Genomic DNA, 18,217 nt, shown 5'->3' on the forward strand with positions numbered 1-18,217 from the left:
TATTTCTCCATAAAGTTACAAATTACTAAATTATTAAAATTATCAAAGAACAAAATACAACAACTTCACACAAGACAAGAAACAAAGGTGGAGGCCAAAGAACCGATTCCTTATCAATAGAGAATAATAGGATTCCAATATTCACACTGTTGAAGAGCTTTGTCCACAATTTATTGGGGGGTCCAACCAGTTTGGTTGATAGTTGCATCAAAACGTGTATTTCAAAGCGACATCTTCAATATCTCATGCTGCAGAGTTTGTATTATTTGACAATCTTTTAGTGTGAGCCACCCACCAATTTTGAAATCATTACTCCATTCTGAAGAAGTTTCACATGGCGGGCATCACAGTGACATTCAAATATTAACTCAAAATGCATTTATCTAATAAGCAACAGCTCAAACCAACAACGTGTCATTTTCCTTTTCTCATGAAAATGATTATATAGAAAAAAAATCTTACAAACAACAATTAATGCTTTGGTGGGATTTCATTTTTATCGAACGAACACTATTTTAGAAATCAGTCCTGAAATCATTAGACTAATCCTTATTTCAGGACAGATCTTACCTCTAAAAAGACTTAGTGTTCAATGTGTATTTCTGGGAGCAATATCAAAATTGATTTTAAATAAAGTAAAAAGTGTTTAGACGTTTTAATTCTATAAACAAGTCAATTTTAAAAGTTCATATATATTTTTTTTTTCATCTAAAGTTGTTTCAATTCAAAATCAAATACAGAAGGAGAATCTATTCTTCAACTCAGACATTTGGACGATTCTAATGTGAAGCTAAACACACGGCCAAAAAGAAAACAAAATGCAGAATTTTTTCAAGAAAATAAAAAATACATCTGTTCCATTGATTTTGAAACGTTTGATTATCGGTAGAATGAATTGGGTATAAAGAAAAAGTAAAAAGAAAAAAGAAGGAAAAGAGAACCAGATTCTGGTGCTGAAATTTATGCCACAAATCAAGCAAAAGAATAGATGAAAAGTTTGGTGGAAATGCCTAATAATCCAAACTCCAAACTCAAAAGACAAGAATTTCTTTTTCTTAATTTATGCAGTGGCTGGTTTGGCATTAGTTTGCCGTTCAAGTGATGCCACAGCCAGAAAAATCGCTCGGTAACAACCTTCCAATAATTCGTATGTTTTGCTAGTTTCATTTTGTCGCTACCATATTATTCTGCTTCAATTGCTTCTGAACTGCAATAGTCGAATCCGTTTTCCTACAAAAGCATGCTTATGGTGTTTGTTTGCTACATGTAGTTTTTTTAGTACACTGTAACTGCAGATCAACTTGAAAAGTATGCATATACATCACTGCATGTTGCAAGATTACAATAGAAAATTTGCTATGATTAACTTCTTGCACCATATTGCAGGCATTCCAGGAGACGGTAGATGTTTGTTTAGGGCTGTGGTCTACGGTGCATGCCTCAGATCAGGTGAACCGTCTCCAAGTCTTAGTAGGCAAAGAGAACTTGCAGATGAACTTAGAGCCAAAGTACTGTTTTCTCCCTCATCTACCTACAATTTGCAAATAGATTCTGACTATTTTTCTGCTCAAATATATGATCATGTATATCCTCCGTGAAAATTGATTGTTTCATCTTCCAAATTATGGGAAAACATCAAATCTTGTTTTTCTGCAGGTTGTTGATGAATTCATCAAGAGGAGGGCAGACACAGAATGGTAAGTTATCTAAAAAGGATTATAATTCATCTTAATCTTCTGATTTGAAATGTTTCGTATTCATAAAATTCAAAGCTAACTCTAAGTTTCATATTAAATAAAAAGAAAAAATATTATTATTCGAGAAAACCTTTTCATGAATTTCATATGTATTTTAGTAGATCTTACTGTTTGTCTGAAAAAATATGTATTTATATTTGTCTACTTGGTAAACATTTTTCGACATTGTTTGTCCTCATGTTCTTACTTGTTTAAATGTTAGTTGTTGGAAGTCTTACGTCGACTAAAGATAAGATGAATAACATCAATTTAGAATAACTAATAACTGTAGCTAGCATGTATGTTTACTTATAATAGGGCATAATTTTGAAGTTTCATGGTGACCTTTTGGTGATTATTAACTTGTAAAACAGGTTTCTAGAAGGTGATTTTGAGACGTATACTATACAGATGCGAAAGCCCCACATATGGGGAGGAGAACCTGAGCTTCTAATGTCCTCACATGTTTTACAGTTAAGTGTATTTGTTGTAAGTGGCATGAGTATGAGTTAATTAGTTGCTAATTATGATTATTTTATGTCTGATAATGATTGTGGTTGTAGGATGCCAATAACAGTGGTAATGCAGGATAAGAATTCGAGTAACCTTAAAGTTATAGCTGAATATGGCGAGGAATATGGGAAGGACAACCCTATTGGAGTGATTTATGATGGTTATGGTCACTACGATGCATTATTGAAGAGCAGTCTTAGCTAGCTTTAGCTTTCCAATAACTGTTCAGAATGTGCACATATTATATTATACATCAATGTCTCTGTTGAAGCTAATTGAAATTCTCAAGTTTTCATTATTTTATTATGTCTTCAAAATATATTAATATATACTAATTTTGATATTTTAAAATATAATAATTTCTTTTAATATATTAACATAAGTGTATTTTAAAGATTTACTATAAGACAATTAAAAATAATAAAAATTCTGGATCAGTTAATTCATGGACATTAAAATGGGTGAATATGTCTTTGTCTTTTAAGAGTAAATACCGTAATAAATTTATCCTTTAATTGCATTACATAAATCAAATTCGGCTATTGCTTCCTGCAGGCCCACAATTATGAATTGCACCTCCATACAAACAAGAAAGACTAAACTACCCACACCATCGTTGTTGTCACTATTACTGCTGTCCGCTTCTATCATTGCTACTACTATAGAGGAAGAACGCTGTAGAGAAAGAAAAAGAGAGAACGAGAAAAACAAATTAAGCTTAGTTTAAGAAACTCTTCCTAAAACATACTTCGTGTATTTCAGAACATTGATTAAAACATTCTATTCCGAAAAGTTTGTTCAAAATGCATTTCACATTTTAGAAATTTTGTTCCTGATATTTTATTATGGAAATATTATTCCAAAAGATTTTCAAAACATGTAATACATAAATCACTTTTACAAAACGTAAATTGATTATTTTGAATAGGATTAAATATGTTTAATCTCTACGTTTATATGCAATCTTTGAATATGTCTTTATCCCAAATTTTAATACATTTATGTTTCAAATTTTAAAAATGAAAGAATATAATTATTTTATAAAAATGATGTTAACTTGGATTTGTTAATATTTCTAAATTTTAGAAAAAAAAAACTGTATTAAAATTTTCAACATGATAAATTTTAACTTTACATCAAAATTTAAGAATTAAAAATATATTCAAATCTTTTAAAAATTTGAAGGAAAAACCATCCAATTATCAATCCTAACACTATTGTTAGCCCATAAGGCAATAAACAATAACCATAAGTCCCAAACCCGTTTCATAAATAAATAAGTGGATAAATTGAGTAGATAATTCATGAAATTTTTTCCAAGATATTTTTATTCCAAAATCACGTAGAGAGTATAAAACTAATTATGAAATTTGAAAAGCCTAAAATAATGCTTATGTATTTCTTGAAACTTTAGACTTTGAGATAGATAAGTCAATAAGGCTTACTTTTAAAGATATTTGAAAAGACATAGTTAAAAAATAGACCTAAAAAATTCAAATACTTTGAGGTAAACTAACTAAAATAATTAAATATAAAATTAAATGATTATTATTAAAAGAATGAACAACCAAGGAACAATTACAAGCACAACAAATTCCATAGCCATAATCATGTTGAGGACATTTATTAACTTGAAGGTATGAAGTGGAGGTTAGTGGAAGTTCTTATTTTTCAAAGCCATCATATTTTACATTATATATAAGTCATAATAAACATTTTCTAAACCAATAATATATTTATAAAAATATTTACTTCTCTTACGTAATGACAAAAAATGAAATAAACTCTTTTTAGAATGTATCTCTTCAACATTTTATCCTTTCTTTCCTTTTACTTAGTTCTTCCTTTCCTTTTAATTTCGTATGACATTTTATGCTAATCTTTACCTATATTTATCATTTATACAGCGCAATTCATATTAATTCACTTAAGTGAGCTGTTTGTATGTTTGGTGTATTTAGATTACTCAGAAACACCAAAGTGAATAACTCCAAGCCACAAATTTGATAAAATTAAAAGTTGAGATTCAGTGTTTGTCTTTAAACTTAGGCACATTTGGATAGATTTATTAAGCAACTCAGAAAAAAAAAATATTTAAAAAGAATAAAATAAACTGTCATAAACTACAATTGATTTATTATACATAAACATTTTAGTATGATAATAGATACTAATGAATGATTCAATAGCAAGACATAACAGATTCAACAAACAACAAATCTCAAATGTGTTTTAAATACTTATGATATCATATTAAAAAATAAATTTTAAACCTAATTTAAATAAGGTAAGTTCTACAGTTATATAATTTAAATTTGTCATATTTCTAGTGAATTTAGGATGTCTAACAATTTCATAAGTGTTTCTCCAGAGACCCTACAACTGGTGTAAATGGATCCTAACCCCTCGTTAAATATGCCCAATTAGTCCCCATAACCTGAACAGGATTAGAACTTGGATATGAATGTTCAACTGGATTGAGACATGCTGAAAATTGACCCAAGCTCAATGGTCAAGTGATTTCAGATCAGACCAAATCTAAATCACATCCAAACAAACTCAACATTTGTTCTTGGTTGCTTTGAACTGGTCCGGAGTTGAACCATATCACTATAGACGCCAACATAGGAAAAGAAAAAGAGAGGGAAATAAGAGTAAATTTAGATATATGTGAGTTTTTTTTTCGAAGAACTTACAGCCAGATGTAAGTAGAATGAGGAATAACCAAAATTATCATGCCATATTATTTCCAACTATACGTAATTCAAGAGTACTATGTAGTAAAGACTCAAAAACATGTATCCATTAAAAGACAGTAAGAAACACAAAAACATAATTACTGCATTAACATCCGCATCACCTGCATAAACATTAATGTTTGTCCTCCTTATGAATGTCTTTAGGAGGAACCTTTGAATCAAGTTCTTTGGGAGTGGACTTCTCCATTGACCTATAAAGATGACACAAATTCTGTTACAACATAAGCATTGAGACACTCTTACTAGTACAACAAGATTACACGTTTAAAGCATTATTTTATTACGCAAAGAGCGTAGGGGTTTTTCTATGAATTCTCTAATCTCAAAAAGATAAATAACAAAAATACCCACAAAGCACATAAAGGAGAGAATAATTTCAAATATCCAAATCTGGCAAAACAGATTTCATGGACACATTTCGATAATCCAAGTGGCAATAAATTTCAATCAGCACAAACATCTTAGTCATTGTAGAATTCAATTTTCATTTTTAAATAATCAGCACATTTCAACAGTTTCAGAGGCCAATAGATATGACGTCCTATGTGCTCACTAGCCAATTTCAACTAATTCATTGATCAGTCAACTGATCATATCCGCTTCATGAAGGATTTGTTATCTGTCTGAGGCAGAATATGATCGAAGAACATTCTCCAACCCAGTGATATTGGTCAAGGATAGCTTTGCGCACACAGAATGAGTCACTAGTTACAGGTAGTGACCATTATCCTAAATAATAGGACTACTTGATCAAAATACGCATAAATAATCATGTGTCTGTGCAATCCTTGCAATGCATGACTCAACCCTTATTTTCATCCCATTACCCATCAAACAAATCTTGACATATCATAATCATTGAAATGATCAAACATGGCAATCTACGCTTCCACATATTTTTTTATCATCTTACCCACAAATCAATGACTCATTAAAGCAAGCATATGCTTCAGGAATCATTCCATACAGGTTCTTTCTTTAATATTTAAACATCATACTATAGCAAGTACATTATTAGTATTCTTATTGTTGTAAATACTTAAGGTGTGGCATTATGGGATCTATTAATACTTACCCTACAACTTCAAATAATATATACAGACACGAACCATGCTCATTTTTATCATTTTGCCTATTCCTGCTAATTGGGTTTTTAAAGGAGTTATTGCTTAAGAGAACTGCTATCTTTTGGTATTTCAATCTCAGCTGTTTTCTCTCGTAAATTAGTTATTCACACTGCACCTACCTGCTCATGATAGAATTACATCTCACACGAGTGCGTACATACCAAAATAGCCACTCTGCATTGGAATTACTAGATTATAATTTCAGTGACCAATCACTTCTTAATCCCTTTTACTAGACACCATGCCGTGTTAGTTCAGCATCTAAAATCAGCAGCAGCAGCATTGCATAGCACAAATGAATGTTCCCAGTTGCCATCAGTTCCATGGTCTCTCTCCTTGCTAACACACTAACCCCAAAGCTCATTGTTAGAAATCAGACCAAAGGCCATTTGACTAATGCAAGGCCCAAAACGATCAGTACCACACCAGCCCATCTGAAGGATTACATCCCATAGAGCTCACTATGTCAGCATGTTTCTAGAATTGAAATCAAATATCAGTTTCATTTCTCCTGTCAATTCTCAGGGGTTCTCTTAGCCATCAATTAAGGAAGAAAACACATAACACACATCCAGATAATCAATATGTTAGCTTAAAAAACAAAACCCCTAAAATGTTTTACTCAATTATTTACAATGTTCGATCTCAGATAAAATTTCACTTCTCCAAAACCCAAATTCCAATTCAGTCTCTCTTTTACGAGTACCCGAAAAAAACTCAAACTCTAATTAAAAATAAGAAGAAGAAAGAGAGTAGAAGTAGTGACTTGGAAGAGGCGGCAGATTCTTCTTCAAGCCAGTTGCGAATGTGCCTGACGTTGCGGCGGAAGATGGAGGCAGATTGCTTGACGTCACTCCTGAGGAGAAGCACAACGGCGCTTACACCCGCCACGGTCAGCACGAAATTCGTCAACCCCATGCCTTCGCTTCGCACTCAAAACAAGAGCTTTCTTTTCTTCGGAGAATTCCCACGGCTTTTATGTTTTGCCGTTTAGGGTTTAGGGTAATTTAGTTCCTATCTTAATTTTACAATAAGATAAAAAAAGTTTAACTTTTATTCATTGTTAAAAATAAAAATATTTGTTGATATGGTTTTTAAGACAATTACTACAAATATACGCAAACTTATGATGATTTTTAGAAAATTTGTGATGATTTTTAATTAAATGATAGAGAAAAAATTTATACCATACTATATTTTTTGAAATTTATTAGTTTATTGTAACTATTTATAAAAATATCCAAACAATACAATTAAGTATGTATTAGAGTAATTACGTTACATCATTTAATAAGGTTTTTAAGTAAAAAACTTATATATAAATTAATCCTTAAATATAAAGGTCTTTTTAAATTGATTATGGAAAAAGATATTGAAAAAAACATGTTCTTAAAAGACTCTAATGAAAGAAATACGGAGAAGAACTTAAAGAAAGTAAAATGGAATGGAGATAGTTTCATTATTTACCGATAATATTTGCTAAAATATTTCTCAATTTGAAAATATTGTAGTAAAATGCGGCTATAAAAAAAGTATTTACCCCACAATTCTTTCTGCCGTCCATAATTTTACATAATAATTTATGATTTTTAATTTCAAGATTTAGTATTCTAGAACAAATTATAGATTATATAATTTATAACGTTAAATATTAATATAAGGTTAAATATGTTTTTAGTTCTTATACTTTTGGGACGATTTCGGTTTTAGTCCATTTTCAAACTATGATACAATTTAATCCTTCAATTTTAGAAAACTCTGGTTTTAATTTTTTTTACCAAGTTTTGTTAACTTTATTTGTTGTTTCAATTGGATTGTTTACACTGTTTGATACATTTTTGTTTCAATGTTAACTAAGAAACCTGCTTGAAACAACAAATAAAGTTAACAAAAATTGGTAAAAAATATTAAAACCAGAATTTTCTAGAGTTGAAGGACTAAATTGTACCATAGTTTGAAAATGGACTAAAACCAAAATCACTCGGACTAAAAACATATTTAATCCTATTTTATATTTTGAAATATATAAAAAAAATAGATTATATACTTTAGAACGATATTTAATATTTAGAGATATAAAATACTGTATCTCATTCCAATTATGTAAAAAATATTCATAAGAATCTTTTTAACATGTTTTTAAACCTTAAAAGAATTAATTTTTTTCTTGAAACCAATTCAGTTAGCATGTTTTCTTCTTTAACATAAAATAAGTAACTAATATTTTATTTACTTTTATTTTATATAAAATCACTAATTGATGTGTATAAGCATATTATTGAGATTGCTTTTAAATCACGATGATTTTTACCTTAAAACATTAAAACATAACATCCATTAAATACGAAAGAATGGTAGCAATGTAATTGAAAAAAAGGAATAAAATCCAACCTTTCCACACATTTAACAATTGTTTTCCTAAATTCAGATTCTATTCATCTATTCAATTAAAATTTCCTTGCAAAAACATGGTGTAATTTTTGTTCTATTGAATATATAAGTAAATAATAAATAATCTTAACAAATCTTATCGATACACAATTAATATTTTAATACATCATGACACTCAGTGAAAATATGTCTGAACATTTCATTAGATATGTTTGAACAAAATTATATGAGATGTAGAAACATCAATATATTATTTAATGTGACGGTCATATGAAAATTGTATGTCTATCTATTTTACATCTAAATAAAGATTAATATTATTATAAAAAATATTATACAAATACATTAAACAATAATTGATAACAAAATTCTTAATATACACATTACATGTTCCAAATTTATTTAACCTTTTATACGATCCTAATCAAATAAAAAAAAAAAGACTAGATAACTTTTTTACCTAATCAAAGTCAAAAGATTATTTTAAATTTAAAAAGAATTGAGATGTAGAAATAAAAAATCTGTAAAGTGCAAAAAGAAAAAAGTCCCTCCAAATTTATTCAGACCAACATTTAATAGTGGAATTGATGTATTAAAATTGTTGAATTGAAATAAAACTGTGAATATACTAAAAAATATTGTTTACATCATTAATAAAGGAAATTGTTGATACGCACGTTTCAAATTTTACCTTTTGAGTAAAATGATTTTTTTATTATTTATTTAAGTTTAATCGTTAAGCTAATTATCTTATTGTAAGACGATCGTATACAAACTTTTCTGAGTGATTATCTATTTAAATTTATTCATTTTTAAACCAAGATAATTTTCTTAATATTTTGCCCTTTTAAGTGGTCATTTATTTTAATTTAATTATCTTTTTAAACTAAATTGTCTACTTACAGTAAAAAATAAAAATGCACGCACAAAAGAAAACCCATGAGTTTCTACTAGTTAAAAATAATTATAATATAAAAATCCAAAAAATTAATGTTAACTATACAAAGTAATACAAACATAGATACATATAAAATAAGGGTGAAGTGATTGGCAAAATTTTTGGTAGCCATGTGGATAGATTATTTGTTAATCACTGTCAGAATCACTGTACGAAAGATTAAAAAAGAAATAATGACACTGTCAAAGTCTTAAGTGTGTTTTATTATTTGATTTACTTGTGCATTGTAAGAAAAGAAGTGCAGGCTAAATCCGGTTAGGGTGATGATGGTAAAATGGTGCTATCATACGTTGAAAAATGTTTTGCATTGGAAAAACATCCATTTTCCTTGTCTCCTTTCACCTATCTCTTTCTCCTTTTTATCATTTCAATATTAAAAAAAATACTTATTAAAATATATAAACTAAATTTTAGTTGAAAATAATTCTGCAAAAAATAGTTGATTTTTATAGTGAAGAAAAATAAAGACATTAATGATGACTTTTTATCATCTGATAGTAAAAAATATTTTATTTTGTCTTGACTTTATGCTTACAAGTTCGATAAAAAAAAAACATAAAAATATAATAAAATAAACACTTTTAAGAAGAAAAAAAAATCCGTTCAAAAGTTAATAATTAATTCTATAAAAATCAATGCCAAATATGTATTAATGATTCAAATGTTGTGTTGATTTCACACTATAAAAAACTTTGGACAATTTTAAAATTTATATGTAGAAAAAGAAAAAGTCGAAATGTGAGACAGAATTGACTCATAAAAAGAAAAATATCGTATTTATGAACTGGTTTAGTAAACAAAAGAATTTAACTATGACAAATAAAAAGAATCTTAAGTATACGTGTGTAAAAAGATTTTTATATTTTGCTTTAAAAGAAAAAAGACTTTACATTTATTACATAAAGAAATACTACAAATACAATGTGAAATCTTTATATAACACGATACTACTCAAATAAATCTTTTTATCAAAAGAAATCTTTCACTCCATTTTTATTGATTTTCTTAAAAAATACCTTTTGTTATTTTTTTCCGTGTGGCTAACCCATGTTAATTAAGAGTAAGTATATATGTTGGATTGAAAAAATAGAAAGGTAAATTTGAAAATTGAAAAATTCCCATAAAAAACAAAATATTAATTACATAAATATAGGTGACATGTGATGAAATATGTTCACAAGAGATGATATGGTTTTACGATACTATGTCTTTTCTTTTGATGTGATTGAGACCTTCATAGATCTTATTATGGTGATATTTCTCTTATTCTTTAACTGTTTTAAAAATATTATATGAATAATAAGTATATAATAAATAAATAATATAGTTGAAAATGTCAATCTATTTTTCCTAATGAATATTTTACCTCAATAGGAGTATATCAACCTCATTAAAATTTTAGTAATTTACTAGTTTTTAATTTCGATATTATATACACAATATCGTCTACGTAGTTTAATACAAGATGATGTTAGTCTCAATACTTTAATTATTTTCTAATTGATGTATAAAAGTATGTAATAAATAAAAGAAAAATGAAGAGAATATGATATAGTTCTGAAATGGTTATAAGAAAGAAAGATGATCACTGAAAAAGAAAATAATAAATATTTTATTGGTTTTTCTGCATTCATAAAATATGAATGAATAAGGTTTAAGATATCATTAATAGTAACTTTAACTGCTTATTGTTTGTAAGAGAATAATACGTATGTGAATTTAATGAAGCTTTTAAATAAAAAATTAAAGCTCAGATCCCACCGTTTATATTATTAGGAATGATTTTGTTTGGATTTTGGTAAAATTCAGTTCTACATGCACATCTTTTTAAGAAATGTCTATATCTACAACTACTTCAATAATAATTTTAAACCGATACTCTTATTTATTAATATCCATGAATATGTAAACTCATTACACTTCTTTTAATTAAATAATTTCATAATAAGTTTATAGAAAAAACTTAAACACAATTTTATAAATGTAATTTGTGTTTTTTTATTGAGAATAAAAATTTGACTTTAATAACATAGTAAATATTTTTACTAAATACCAACGTAAAATATCAAATCGAAATATATATATATATATATATATATATATATATATATATATTGTAGAACATAGATTATTAATAATAAACTTAATTGTGAAAGTAAGAAATGGATACATGCATTAAGAAATGCAGTTAATTTCTCTAATTAATTATTTAGTCTTAATGAATAAATCATAGATAGTTCTAGACAAAATTAATACATTATTAATTTGATAAAATAACAATTAAATTTCACTAAAAATTAAGTGAAAAATGTATAGATATATATAAACTACGTTAATTAATAATAAATAATTTTTTAAAGTTCTGATTACCCTCCACAATGAGTAAAACCGGTATACCAATCTCACGTAATTGTAGCTCCAACAACCAATTACCAAATAATCTTCCATACTACGTCAAAATATTTTAACCACACCGAGCCAAAACCCAAGCTGTACTTTATTTATTTATTTATTTAAATAAAAAATTAATTAATTTATTCAGATAGTGAAACTGAGTTCCCTAAAAGTAAAACGAAACGTTTCTTTGCATATAAAAACATGCAGTCCCTGCTCTGCACCTGGTTACAGCAAGCTACAACATTCATTCACAAAACAAAGCACCAAAATTCGTAGGTTCCGAGGAAAAGAACAAAGAAATGATGGTGCTGGCGAATTCTGGTTCGGGCCTTCGGAGACAGGTTTTTCCCGTGGACTATGAAACGGAGCTTTCGCAGCGTCTCGTAGAAGCGGCTTATTACGGCGACACCGAATCTGCGTTTGACTTTGTTGACAATCCCTCTGTCGACGTTAACTTCGTCGGGACGGTGTCGTTTAAGTTCAAAACGACGGAGATCGTGCTGCAGGACGAGTCGCCTCACCGAGTTAACTCGGCGTACGAGGAGTTCAAGACCGAACTCACCGCTCTGTTCCTGGCCGCGCACACAGGGAATTTGACACTTCTTCGGAAGCTTCTGGTAACGCTTCTCAATGCTGTTTTCATTGTGTTTTGTTGTGATTTGTTTCTCAAAACGACGTCGAAGCATTCGACACAACCAAATGAAGCTGTTCTGACAGTCCTTTTGTTTTGTTTTGTTTTCTCGAAACGCGATTCTGGAATCCTGGCGAAGTTTTATTCTTTTGTTATTTGCAAATATTCGCTGTTGTTTTTGTTGATACTTCAGTGCCTGCTTTTGCGTTATGGGTGATTGGGAGTGATAATGCTCGATATTTGTTTTCGTTTTCTTTCCGTTTGATTGATTTACCAGTTTTTCAATTTTTGAAAACCAATCCATTTTCAAGAAATTGAAGAATTAAACCAAATTAAGGAGTATAGATAACTTTATTTTTTGATTCTTTTGTTAGAAAAGCTTTTGGATTTTCTTTGTGAAATTATGAACTAAAATCAAATAGGTTTTCTTTTTTTTTTTTATTATGATGTTTTTCTCGTTAACTTTTGTGCTGAGCAAAATCTCAATGCCAGGTAACACAAAGTAGCGTTTGCAGTATCACGTGACATTCCTAAATTTTATTATTTATTTAATTGGATATAAATGTTCAAAAGAAAAAAAAATATATTTCAGATTTAATTTAAGTTGATGTTTTTTTTTTACAAGAAAATAAAATAAAAATATACTATTTTATTGGGATGAAAACTGCATTCAATAGTTAGATAATAATTTTTTTTCACATTCCCAAAATAAAAAGTTCACCCGAAACCAAAATTATATTTAATTTCTTAGAGTGAATTTCGGCTTGCACTAATCAAGTTAGATAAGAAAGTAACCAATCGTTTTCTTGCATGTGTTGAAAAAACGTAAAAGAAGAAACCCTTTAGCGGTTAATGCATTTACTCCTCAATGAGGCTCAAAAAATATACTGTACACCTAATTATCTTAGTTTTTTTTTTAAGTTAAAAACTTAAAACGTATGTTTAATTTTATATATGTATATATAATTCTCCCCTCATTTCTTAATTTTTGTAGTCACATGGAGTCATGTGACTATTCCGTAGGGTCTGGATATCTAAATTTACTTTTTATATATTGTGCTTGAAGAAAATTTTGTACTATTTATTTACTAAAATATGATTAGTATAATTTTAGAGATAATTATGGTAAAAGTTAATGAATTTATTATTCGTATTAATTTACCTGATGATGATAGAGTAAATTCTTTTGCCCTATTAGTGTGTTAATGCATAGAGTCGCCCCGTTGAATATGCTTTTCACAAAATTTCAAAGTAGAAGGAGCCATTTGCGATGTCAAATGTAAAATTTACGCATGAAACTTTAATTAGGTTAGTAAAATTAAAACTTTTGTACAAAATGTCATTATTTTTTTGATAAAGACATGCAAAACTAAGCTGATTTGTGATGCGTATAGTTTGATTTAGCTTACACATCCAAACTGTGGGGTGGGTTGATTTTGACATTTTTTATCTACTTTGGCAGTATCTTTCATCCTTATTCTTTCGGATAACTGGTCAGCTCTCAAATTTGATCTTGTTATCTAACGCTAAACTCCATTTAAACTTTTTGAACCAAAACATATTGAAATGTTGTTATGAGATATTCATCAATATATGTCGTACATCTTATCTGGCATTACTCGAAGGGCGATGTAGGAACAATATCATTAATTTGTCTATTTATTTTCCATAAATTTGCTTTTGAACTCTGAAATATTTGTACACACTAATCATAGAAAAGTTCTAGAATATTAGTTGTGGTGTCATGTGTTTAATAGTAAATTTTATCTTATAGTTTTTATGTTAGTCCATGACATCTTGGTTAGTGATGATGCAGTTTGAAGTCTTTTCTTGTCCCCTTAAATTAGATCTTATCAGCACTGTATGGAATAGAATGGTGCACCGAGAGATAGAGATTGGAGAAAGCTGAATGGGAACGAGATGTTTCATCTCAGAGTGTTCAATCTCCTTCTAGAAACCTGATAAGCAAATGAAGCTAGCAATAGTAGAAAGTATTTTATTCATGTAGCTCACGTGGTAGATATTTTTTGTGGATGAAACAAGAAGAGACACGGTTTATGTTTTGTTATGTCATTCATAATAAACTTTGTTTTGATGTTTTCATGTGGTAGAACGTTGGAGCTAATGTAAATATGAGAATGTTCCGGGGCTATGCCACAACAGCGTCAGTGAGAGAAGGGCATCTAAAAGTGTTGGAGGTCCTCATCAATGCTGGGGCATCACAACTTGCATGCGAGGAGGCTCTAATGGAAGCAAGCTATTTGGGCAGGGCCAGATTTGTTGAATTACTCATGCAATCCAACATGATTCGTCCTCAGGTTGCAGTTCATGCCCTTGTCTCTGCCTGTTGCAGAGGCTTCGTTGAGGTTGTTGATGTACTCATCAAGGTAACACCATTATGCTTGATAATAATACGGATTGTGTAGTGTGCTCTTTTCTGAACAGTGGATGTGTTAATGTAGCTCCTCATGTATGCAAAGTATTATATTTGATTATTGAATGACACTGTTCTATATGTTGTCAGCATGGAGTGGATGCCAATGCAATTGATAGGACTTTGCTTCAATCTTCAAAGCCATTTCTTCATGCTAATGTCGATTGCAATGCATTATTTGCTGCTGTGGTCAGCAGGCAGATTGATGTTGTTAGATTACTGTTGCAGGTGGGCTTCTCTAACTTGCATAAGTAACCTTCACATGGAAAAAAACATGTCTGGTTTTGAAAGCAATAATGATGTTGATTAGCAAGTCTTTTTTTATTTTTTTAATACCGGTTGTGTCGTTACAATGTGAGAAAGCTTCATCCATGTTTGATGTCTGTTAACTTTGAAATGGGTCGAGAGACCCTTGTATGATCAAAATGTATTCATTACTGGCAATTTTACCGAATTGCTCTGTCATATGAAAATGAAAAGGGCATAATTAAGCATAATCTTTTATTGTTACAATATGGGATATTATGATTGTTCTGCAATTGGTTCAGTTAATTATACTGATATTTATACAAATCTAATTGTGTTGGTCATATTATGGCATCAAGTACACTTATTTTCTATTGTATGATCATGATAATTTTTATACTTTTGGAAACAGGTTGGAGTAAGGCTTGACATGAAGGTCAAACTGGGGGCTTGGTCCTGGGACACAGATACAGGAGAAGAATTTCGTGTAGGTGTTGGACTAGCTGAGGCCTATCCAATCACCTGGTGTGCCGTGGAGTATTTTGAGTCCACTGGTGCTATATTGCATATGCTGCTCTGCCATCTCTCACCTAATATCTTACACATTGGGAGGAGTCTCTTGCACCATGCTATCATCTGTAACAACGAAAGAGCTGTAAATATTCTTCTAAACAATGGTGCTGATACAGAAGTGACCGTGCAAACAACTGAAGAAACCAGTGAACGGGCTATTCACATTGTTGCACGGGTTGGATCATGCAACATTCTTCAGTGCCTGATTAATGGTGGTTGTAACTTGGATTCCCAGACAAAATGTGGAGATACAGCACTGATGATCTGCACAAGGCACAAACATGAGAAGTGCCTTGGGGTCCTAGCATCAGCAGGTGCTGATTTGGGAATGGTAAATTCATCTGACCAATGTGCAACTTCAATTGCAAACTTTGTTCAGTGGACTAAAGTCTACCAGAAAGTGATATTGGATGTAATCAGAGCAGGGAAGATTGTTAGATCAAGCAATGCCGCTAGATTCTCCGCATTGTTATTTGTAACTCGTGCAAATGACATGGAGGGTATGAAGAAACTCATTGAAAATGGGAACATAAATCTGAATGAGCAAAATGCAAACGGATTTTCTGCTGCTATGATAGCTGCTGTAGTGGGTAACGTGGAGGCTTTCAAGTTGCTTCTTTATGCAGGAGCTGACGTGACTAGGCTTAAAAACAAATATGGTTTGACAGCACTGAACCTCGTTGATGTGAGCCAAAACAGTGAAGCGTTCCACAAGGTGATGCTTGAATATGCACTTAAAGGGGGAGGCGATGGTTCAATCGAGGCAAACCCTCTCCACCGTGCAGCTTGCTACGGAGACATAAGTATTGTTCACAAACTACTAAAAGAGGGTTATGAAGTAAATGCTTTTGATGGTGAAGGATATACCCCTCTGATGTTAGCAGCAAGAGGGTGCCGTGGTGAAATGTGTGAGCTTTTGATCTCATATGGAGCTGAATGTGATATTCAGAATGAGAGACATGAGACAGCCCTTTCACTTTCCAGAGAAAATGGTGCAGGAAATGATGCTGAACGTGTGATTTTGGATGAGCTAGCTAGAAAACTGGTCTTGGGTGGACATCGTGTGAAGAAGCATACGAAGTGTGGCAAAGGTTCACCTCATGGTAAGTTCCTACAGATGATTGGTGCTGCTGGAATCTTACGTTGGGGAAAATCAAGTAAGAGAAATGTGATTTGTAAAGAGGCTGAGGTTGGGCCTAGTGTGAAATTTCGATGGAATCGTAGGAGGAAGTTTGATGTTGAGGAACCAGGATTGTTCCACGTTGTTACTACAAAAGATAAACAGGTACATTTTGTGTGTGAAGGTGGGATTGAAATGGCTGATTTGTGGGTAAGGGGGATTCAATTAGTAACTAGAGAAGCCATTTCTGGTAGAAGAGCTCCTGAGGTTTGAAGGGACCATGGCTAAAGAAAAACTTGGAGAAGGTTGTATTGTAGATGTACTTCTGTGTTCTAAATGTATATCCATTTCAGCTTTAAACATATAATGTAATGCCATGTTATCAGTGAAAAATGATAGAAAAGATTTTGTTTTCTAAATGTTAGAGTGTAAAGGAAGTGAAAAATAGATTGCATTTACATTAGTAAAATTAGATTAAATGTTATGATTATCCTCTCCATTTTTAATATATATATATATATATATATATATTCAGTAAGGGTGTGTTCACTGAGTCATTGGGGAGAGTGATTGAGTGGATTTGAAAATAATTTTTTTGTTGTTGTTTATTTGAGTGAATTTAGAGGTAGATGAGGGTGAATTTTGAAGTAAAATTTGTGAGAATTGGTGTAAGATTTAGTTTATATGACAGATTAAAAAAATTTATTTCAAAATACACTCTTGAAATACCTCCAAATTCACTCAAATAAACAAAAAAAAAATTACCCTCAAATCCACTCAATTACTCCCTCTCAATCACCCCAACATATCCAAAAGATTATTTCACTGAAATTTAAATACATATATTCTAAAATTTAAAATAAAAGTTTTAAAATATAAAAAAGAAAAAGTTAAACATGATTTATTTTATACTTAAAACAGCATTAATAGAATTTAAACTAAATCACTTGCTTTACCTAATAAAAGTAGAAAGATGTTACAGAAAATATGCCCTGAAAGTTTAACCGTTATGTTTTATTTTAACGGACCATTGACTAGCAACAAGCAAATTTATTTAGATCTTATGTCCAAATGAAGTATATTGGTGAAATTTCTATTAAATATTATATCATTTAATATATTTTATTTAATCATGTTTTCATTTTCAAAGTTCATAGAAAATTATCATTTAACCTATGTACAAAATTAATGTTAATATTTATATAGATCAAAATCATCACAATTGATATTTTTCAAAATATTTTAAGATATGAATAATTTAATTACTTTATTTTTAAGTGAGATTTTACATATATTATTACAATGATACAAAATTATAATTTAAGGGTGGAA

At 30.0% G+C, this 18,217-nt stretch overlaps 3 protein-coding genes across 7 annotated transcripts; 2 read left to right on the forward strand and 1 right to left on the reverse strand.

Annotated features, from left to right (window-relative positions):
• The first annotated feature begins 925 nt into the window (after window positions 1-925).
• LOC106755920 (OTU domain-containing protein At3g57810) lies at window positions 926-2,550 on the forward strand. Of its 2 annotated transcripts, none has more exons than XM_014638152.2 (5): window positions 926-1,147; window positions 1,387-1,508; window positions 1,657-1,697; window positions 2,111-2,209; window positions 2,300-2,550. In XM_014638152.2, exons 1-5 carry the CDS (start codon window positions 1,102-1,104, stop codon window positions 2,451-2,453), a joined length of 462 nt encoding a protein of 153 aa, XP_014493638.1. In that variant the 5' UTR covers window positions 926-1,101; the 3' UTR covers window positions 2,454-2,550. The 2 variants fall into 2 exon arrangements, with proteins under 2 accessions (XP_014493638.1, XP_014493639.1); XM_014638153.2 differs by having other exon boundaries at window positions 930-1,126.
• A 1,979-nt stretch (window positions 2,551-4,529) lies between these two features.
• LOC106755586 lies at window positions 4,530-7,124 on the reverse strand. Of its 2 annotated transcripts, XM_022778814.1 has the most exons (3): window positions 6,902-7,124; window positions 5,110-5,199; window positions 4,530-4,859 (listed from the first exon to the last, which is right to left on the reverse strand). In XM_022778814.1, exons 1-2 carry the CDS (start codon window positions 7,051-7,053, stop codon window positions 5,121-5,123), a joined length of 231 nt encoding a protein of 76 aa, XP_022634535.1. In that variant the 5' UTR covers window positions 7,054-7,124; the 3' UTR covers window positions 4,530-4,859; window positions 5,110-5,120. The 2 variants fall into 2 exon arrangements, with proteins under 2 accessions (XP_022634535.1, XP_014493252.1); XM_014637766.2 differs by lacking the exon at window positions 4,530-4,859 and having other exon boundaries at window positions 4,891-5,199; window positions 6,902-7,121.
• Window positions 7,125-12,048: 4,924 nt separating this feature from the next.
• On the forward strand, window positions 12,049-17,332 carry LOC106755684 (ankyrin-3). 3 transcript variants are annotated; one of them, XM_014637884.2, is made up of 4 exons: window positions 12,049-12,498; window positions 14,624-14,899; window positions 15,037-15,174; window positions 15,605-17,332. In XM_014637884.2, the coding sequence occupies exons 1-4, from the start codon at window positions 12,181-12,183 to the stop codon at window positions 17,156-17,158; spliced, it is 2,286 nt and encodes a 761-aa protein (XP_014493370.1). In that variant the 5' UTR covers window positions 12,049-12,180; the 3' UTR covers window positions 17,159-17,332. The 3 variants fall into 3 exon arrangements, with proteins under 3 accessions (XP_014493370.1, XP_022634536.1, XP_014493371.1); XM_014637885.2 differs by lacking the exon at window positions 12,049-12,498 and adding an exon at window positions 13,867-14,528; XM_022778815.1 differs by lacking the exon at window positions 15,037-15,174.
• Window positions 17,333-18,217: the final 885 nt, after the last annotated feature.

This window comes from Vigna radiata, chromosome 2 (assembly GCF_000741045.1).
Source record: "Vigna radiata var. radiata cultivar VC1973A chromosome 2, Vradiata_ver6, whole genome shotgun sequence".
Taxonomy (NCBI): Eukaryota; Viridiplantae; Streptophyta; class Magnoliopsida; order Fabales; family Fabaceae; genus Vigna; species Vigna radiata.

Coding starts and splice junctions, on each gene's coding strand:
- LOC106755586 (XM_022778814.1), bottom strand. CDS start 7,053: ATGGGGTTGACGAATTTCGTGCTGACCGTGGCGGGTGTAAGCGCCGTT. Junction 5,200..6,901: donor GAATCTGCCGCCTCTTCCAA/GTCACTACTTCT, acceptor TCATCTTTATAG/GTCAATGGAGAAGTCCACTC.
- LOC106755920 (XM_014638152.2), top strand. CDS start 1,102: ATGCCACAGCCAGAAAAATCGCTCGGTAACAACCTTCCAATAATTC. Junction 1,509..1,656: donor CAGATGAACTTAGAGCCAAA/GTACTGTTTTCT, acceptor GTTTTTCTGCAG/GTTGTTGATGAATTCATCAA. Junction 1,698..2,110: donor AGGAGGGCAGACACAGAATG/GTAAGTTATCTA, acceptor CTTGTAAAACAG/GTTTCTAGAAGGTGATTTTG.
- LOC106755684 (XM_014637884.2), top strand. CDS start 12,181: ATGATGGTGCTGGCGAATTCTGGTTCGGGCCTTCGGAGACAGGTTTTT. Junction 14,900..15,036: donor TTGTTGATGTACTCATCAAG/GTAACACCATTA, acceptor ATATGTTGTCAG/CATGGAGTGGATGCCAATGC. Junction 15,175..15,604: donor TTGTTAGATTACTGTTGCAG/GTGGGCTTCTCT, acceptor TTTTGGAAACAG/GTTGGAGTAAGGCTTGACAT.